The sequence below is a fragment of the Sus scrofa genome, chromosome 5 (genome assembly GCF_000003025.6).
Source record: "Sus scrofa isolate TJ Tabasco breed Duroc chromosome 5, Sscrofa11.1, whole genome shotgun sequence".
Lineage (NCBI taxonomy): Eukaryota > Metazoa > Chordata > Mammalia > Artiodactyla > Suidae > Sus > Sus scrofa.
The window spans coordinates 16,063,392-16,070,381 of NC_010447.5; the positions used below are offsets into that span (position 1 = coordinate 16,063,392).

The 6,990-nt window shown below is 46.0% G+C and overlaps 1 protein-coding gene across 2 annotated transcripts in view; it reads right to left on the bottom strand.

Annotated features, from left to right (window-relative positions):
* CERS5 (ceramide synthase 5) overlaps window positions 1-6,712 on the bottom strand; it is a 31,186-nt gene extending 24,474 nt beyond the window's left edge. Inside the window, exon 1 of one of the 2 annotated variants that reach the window (XM_021091643.1) lies at window positions 6,361-6,712. In XM_021091643.1, coding sequence (XP_020947302.1) covers window positions 6,361-6,557 — 197 coding nt within the window. In that variant the 5' untranslated portion in view covers window positions 6,558-6,712. The remainder of the gene's footprint in view (window positions 1-6,360) is intronic. The other variant, XM_021091642.1, reaches the window with a different exon arrangement.

Here is a 6,990-nt window from a genome sequence, read left to right on the forward strand (position 1 = left end):
GAAAAGCAAAACTCCAGAGCAATGCTTGGACAGACAGTACTGTCAATCAAAGATGACTCAAAAGAGATGCTAACTAGTCATTTAAATCATTCAGGAAATGATTTACATTTTTAAAATCCCATTATTACTACAATTTTTTAGACAGCCCCACTGTTTAAAGCCTGGTCCAATACACTCAGGACTCATCACCTTCTGGTACTAAAAAAACTAAACCAATTGTGAATCTACATTAAAATTCTCTTCTTGGGAGTTCCCGTCGTGGCACAGTGGTTAACGAATCCGACTAGGAACCATGAGGTTGCGGGTTCGGTCCCTGCCCTTGCTCAGTGGGTTAACGATCCGGCGTTGCCATGAGCTGTGGTGTAGGTTGCAGACGCGGCTCGGATCCCGAGTTGCTGTGGCTCTGGCGTAGGCTGGTGGCTACAGCTCTGATTCAACCCCTAGCCTGGGAACCTCCATATGCCGCGGGAGCGGCCCAAGAAATAGCAATAGCAACAACAACAACAACAACAAAAAAGACAAAAAGACCAAAAAAAAAAAAAAAATTCTCTTCTTGGTTATTAATACTTGTTTGAATCACTATCATCAACACTGCTCAATAGAAATAATGCAGGCCACGTGTACAATATTAAATCTTCTAGTAGCTGCTTTACAAAAAGTAAAAAAGAGCAGCTCTCTTGCACAGCAGGTTAAGGATCTGGTGTTGCCACTGGGTCATGGCTATGGCGTGGCTTTGATCCCAGGCCTGGCAACTTCCATATGCCGAGGGTGTGGCCTAAATAAATAAGAAACAGGTGAAATTAATTTTGATGATACATTTTTAACCTGATATAGCCAAGATACTATCATGTCGATATGCAATGTGTTAAAAATTGAGATAGTTTACCTTAATTTTTTCCCCTGCACTAAGCCTTCAAAATCTGATGTGTATTTTATATTTAGAACACGTCTCAATGCTGACCAGTCACATTTGAAGTCCCCAAAGCTGGGAGCTACGATTCTAGCCAGTGGCTACTACACTGGAAATGACAGTAATAGATAACTCAGAGAGAATTCTTCATACCTAGAACACTACCTTTGCATCTAGGAAAACTGGTTTCAGATTTTTTTTTTTTTTTTTTTTTTTTGGGTTATAAGTGACTATGGTTAACTCCTTTTGCAGTAACACCTCAATTAACTTCCCCAGAGAAAAAGCAGGAGTGGATCCAAGCACAAAGAGCTCAAAACTCAGTGAATTCTTTAGAAGGCAGCTTTTATCTGTCTAAAACTACCTCTGGAGAGGAAGCCAAAATAGGTCGCTCTCCCCCTTCCCACTCTATAAGCAAGGTGCGAATTTTCACCTGCTTCCTCCTCTTCTCTTCATTAATTTCTTCCTTACCCATCTAGGAGACCCTAATTTTCTAAATCAGAAAGTGGCTAAAGCAAAAATATGTGATGTGTTCCTTTTCTGTGATGAATATACTGTCTCCAGGGATAAGCCAGGACTTGACCTCAGGACAATATTCAGCGTCATCTGCAGAGCATCAATGCCCACTGCATGGAAAGGCCTGGGGAAAGTTTTCCAAGAGAGAGGAGGGACACCTAAGGCTTCTGATCATCGGAGTTTGTTTAAGAGGTGGATTCTTAGATAAGGGCAGAGCCATGTGACCATCTTTTTCAATTTCACTCTGCTGGATCAGCAAACCTGATTTAATTGTGATTTACAATTCAGTAATGCCCCACAGAATACCTTTAGGGATGCAGTGAGATGGGCAGTCTCCCTTATAGACTGTCAGCAGCAATGTCCATTCTTCCCAAAGCCTGTCTCCTGTCTGGAGGACCTACTAAGAACCGTGTCACAATGTTGTGACATGACATGGATCTGGTAGGAGGGAAGCAGGCCTCTCAAGAAGAGGAAAAAAGTTCTTCCTCCACTTAGCAGAAGTGGAAAAGAACAGGAAAAAGAAAAAAAAAAAAGAAATAAAAAGGCAGTATGCAGCAGAGGTAGCAAGGCCTACAAGAGGAAGACTAAATGAGTGGTTAAAGAAATGTACACAGGAGTAGTTTTGTGGTATAGTGGGTCACACCACAGCGCTGTCATTGCAGAAGCTGGGTCGCTGCTATAGCATGGGTTGAGTACCTGGCCTGGGAACTTCCATATGCTGTGGGCCAGCTAAAATAAAGGAAAAAAAAAAAAAAAAGAAATGTGCACACACAAAAAATGCATCACTACTCTTATTTCCAGTTACAGGATAGGCCAGTGAGTCTGTTGACTCCCCTGTGACAAAGAATCGTATCTAGAAAGTTCCTTAGACATGCTAGTGAGATTGCCTTGGAAATAATAGGAGAAAGGAGGGGACTGGAATAATGAATGAATGGCAAAGAGAGCTCTAATCTATCTCCTGTATAATTCACAAAAGAGTTTTCTTCTAGCAACATAAAGCTCCTATTGCAATACCATATTCAAAATAAATGAACCTATGGAGCTCTGATGGTATCAATATTAAGTCTCAAGCTTCTACGTGATCCCAAGGAATAAGTGTTCAGGAACTAGATATTAAATTTCAAACAATTTAATCTTTAAGATCCAATTTAAGTAAGAGACCTCAGACCTAGTGTGAACTATTCATTCCCTCAGGTCTCAATCATCAGTGTAATAGTCAAAGAAGTTTTAAAGAACAGGTGGAAGAGTCTCTTATTTCTCTTTTGATAGGGTACAGGATACTGTGATCATGTGCATGGGGGTGGGAATTAAGAAAAGCCAACTGCAGAAAGGTACACAATATGCAAACATAGTATGGTGAAATTTAACAACAGAAACAAAGGAACCATGGTTTTATCTCTTTCAGTCAAGCCAAACATTCATTTCATGTTGAAGATCCAGATTCTAGTTATTCCTCTGGGCATCTGAGTAGATGAGGGTGGACCCTTCTCAAACATTCAATCGGTATTTACTGACCACAGGCCACATCTAAGGTATTTTGCAAAGTGCAGACCACCATGATGCAACCACTCAGCAGAAATCCACAAAGGAAAGCATCTGTTCTTAGGTAGCTAATAACCTCCTATCTGCAGTTCTTTAGCAAAATAGCTAGGTACATTTATTTTTGGTCAGGTGGTCTTTCTTTTTTTCTGCTTTTTTAGGGCCACGCCCCAGGCCTATGCAAGTTCTTAGGCTAGGGAGCTACAGCTGTCGGCCTACTCCACAGCCACAGCAACTCCAGATCTGAGCCACGTCTTCGACCTACACCACAACTCATGGCATTGCCTGATCCTTAGCCCACTGAGAGAGGCCAGGGATCAAACCTGCATCCTCATGAACTCCAGCTGGGTTCAATAACTGCTGAGCCATGAAGGGAACTCCGAGGACAGGTGGTTTTTCAAATCATCCCTATCAGATGAGGCTGAAGCTCATTGTGGCTGATGAGAAGGAAGAGAAAGAATAAATTGTAAACTCTACTCTTTAGGACATTCTTAACACAGAGATAATTTATCAAAGGGCATAATATAAGACATTAAAACATATGGAGCAATTTGAACCAAAAAATGCCAAGTTCAAATCAAACACATTATATTAAATAACCAAGAATAAGATGAACATGGATTTGTTCTCCAAATCCTCAAACACTAGAACAGTATGTTAAATCTTAACTCTTGAAGGGGGTTTAAAGTATCGGAAAAGATGGCCACAGCAGAGAATGGAAAGAGAATGCAGCTGGGAAAACAATATGGCCCTTGGTTCTAACTCCTCCCTCCGGTGAGTACACAACCTCTGAAAAGCTGCAAAATGTTTCTAAGCCTGTTTATATAAAAGGAGGCTGGAGTTCTAGTTCTTACAGCCTATGATTACTATATGAATCACTTTTAGAAACTAAGTAGGTAGTACTTGAGAAACGAAAAAATGTAGGAAAGAGAATAACTGAATCATATTTCTTTTTTTCTTTTTTCATGCTTTTTTTAAGGGCCGCACCTGCGGCACATGGAGGTTCTCAGGCTTGGGGTCAAATCGGAGCTGCAGCTGCTGGTCTACACCACAGCCACAGCAACGCAGGATCCGAGCCATGTCTGTGACTTACACCACAGCTCACCTCATGGCAATGCTGGATCCTTAACCCACAGGGCGAGGCCAGGGATCAAACCTGCATCCTCATGGAGGCTAGTCAGGTTCATTAACCACTGAACCATGATGGGAACTCCATGAACCAATATTTCTGATACATCTTTACTCTATGGAAGACCAGCATAGTTAAGAGAAGACTTGGTAATCCAGCTGTCAATTCTACTGCTAACTAAAGTGGTAGGTCTTAAAGAGAAACAAAATAGGAAGAGGGCTTTTAAGGTTAAACTTTTCTAGGATCCAACATGAGGTGAACCTCATGAGGTACCTGTCCTTTCTAGCCAAGGAATACCATACTAGAATGCTTTCTGATCAGTATTCCCATCCACACCTCCCCTGACACCAGAGCACCATAGAAACATTCAGATAGAGTCCCCAAGGTTAAAAGGATCCTTTCCAGTGGCTCTGTGGCTCTGTCAGGGTTACCTGGGGATCTCTTCGCAAATTTGAAGACACATGCAAGTTTACATAAAGTATTTATAAGCAACAAGCTGTTTCCTCTTACCACTAACTTGGGGAAATTTCCAAAACATATATTCACATGAAAGAAAAGAATCTTTTCCTAGGACAATGAACTTTTTCCCCCTCTCTCCCGAATTGTGTATTTTCCTATTCAATCATTACATTGCCTTTCTGTTTTTTTCAGCTCTCACAGATAGAGACTGCCCAGATCTAGGTTCCTCCTAAGACTGACAAGTGGTTTGTGCCTCCACCCCAGGAATACTTAATACAATGACTATACTTAAAAATACTGCAACACTAAGTTCCTGGGGACCCAGAAAAGGCATTTAGATCTTTGGGTTGCATTTGCTTCAGTTAAAAGCATCTTTAGTTTTACACCTGAATGTCTGGCAAACCACTTTGATGACAATGCACAATCACTGTGAATAAATGGATGAATGGTGGGCAACACATAACACATATTTTTTGAAAGATTTGTGCCAGAAATAGGAGGCGAATAAAAGAAGTAATTCAAACAGATAATATTAATTTTTCAGACAGCAGCAGGTTATTACTTGTCTTTTGAGGGCCGCACCCCCGGCATATGGAGGTTCCCAGGCTAGGGGTCCAATCCGAGCTGTATTCCCTGGCCTACGCCACAGCAATGTGGGATCTGGGCCGCGTCTGTGACCTACACCACAGCTCACGGCAACGCCAGATCCTTAACCCACTGAGCAAGGCCAGGCATCAAACCCATGTCCTCACGGATGCTAGTCTGGTTGTTAACCGCTAAGCCACGCATGACGGGAACTCCAGTAACAGGTTATTATCTATCTATGGCAATACATTCCCATCCTCAAAAGGGGACTCTCTGATAAAAGCCAAATGAACAAAAGATGTCCAAGTGCCATCCTCATTATCCTCATTATCTGAGACCTATCCGGAAAGAAGTCACTCTTCCTGTAACATGGAGCAGACCAAAATCATCCTATCAGTGAATACCTTTATTTTAGACAGCAGACACGAGCCACTCAATCAAAGACAAGTGAAAACACTTTTGCCAAGAACACATTGTCCCTTAGAAACTTGCTCAATACAGTTGTCTTCTTATAGGCCCTAAGGCTCTCCATCCTTTGAAGATGACCACTCCTCCTTCCATTTCAGGCCTCCAAGGCCTGTTCTGCAACTAACCCTATCCCTACAGGGTTCTAGTCTCTTACAGGATCCAGCTGAATTTTATTGAGAAGCACACACACACGCGGCCATGAACTGATGAATCAAGGCTTAAGGCCTAACTAATCTTGTACCCCTCAACTCTCAGTGTCCTCACAAATCTTAGCTTCCCACGAACGTGCTCCTTCGACTTGGAACGTCTGGCTCCTTGCGCTGACCCTGCAGCTTCCCTGGCCCCAACTAGTTCTGGTTCTCTTGGCCCTTTCTTGTTTCTTGCTTCGGGCCCTCGGCCACAGCTCACACTCAATCTGCTTCCTGGTCTGCAGAATCCTTGGCGGTTGGGGAGAGGCCTATGAACCCCCCCCCCGCCCCAAGTGACCTCCGGGCTGCAAAACTGAATGGGCCCAGCGTCCCCCTCGACTCTGACACTTTCAATGTCCACGCCCCGAACTCCCTGCCTTTACCTAGGCTGCACGACTACCTCGGCCACCCTCCGAGCATCCCGCGCGGCGGCCCAGGCTCTCCCAGCCCCCTGCTTCCGGGCTTTCCCAGCAGTTCTGCTTCCGGTCCTTGGCCTCCGTCTCTCCCCCGGGCAGGCTTTCCCAGCCCGCGCCCCAGGCCCTTCGCGCCGTTCGCCCGCGGTCTCTCACCGCTCGAAGAGCAGCCTCACGGAGAACACGCCCGCCGCCAGTGGGAACACGGAGAGAATGTGCCGGGCCCGCGGGTAGCCGTAGCCGTTGCCCGGCCCCTCTAGGTCGGCCCAGCTCACGTTCTGGGGCAGCCAGAAGCGCTCACTCCAAAGCCAGCCCCACAGCAGGCCCAGGGCTCCCGCCGCTGCTGTCGCCATCTTACGCCCACCCCGCGGCCACTGCCGCCACAGGCTCAGCTGCCGCCCCAGCCAACGGAACCCGCGAGGAGGCGGCCCCGGGGCGGGGCCGGGCCGGCGGCCACCCCCTTCCGGCCCCTTCTAGGACCCGCACTCCAGCCCGACTCCTTCGCGGGGCCGGGCCTCTGTCCCGCCCACCCTGCCTCCCCGCCCACCTCCCTCCCCGTAGCCTCCCCAGCCGCCTCTCCTTGGGACCCCGCCCTCCGACTCGGCCACGCCCTCCCCGCCCCGCCTTCACCCAGCCCTGGCCACGCCTCCACAGTGATCCCGTCCTTTTTTGCTACAGGTTGCGGTAAAGCTTCTCCTCGCTCACTCTTCTGTCTAGCCACAGCTACACCCGGTATTTCAGGCATAGCTCCCTTATGGGGATGTTCTTCTTTTTCAGTCCAGCCAG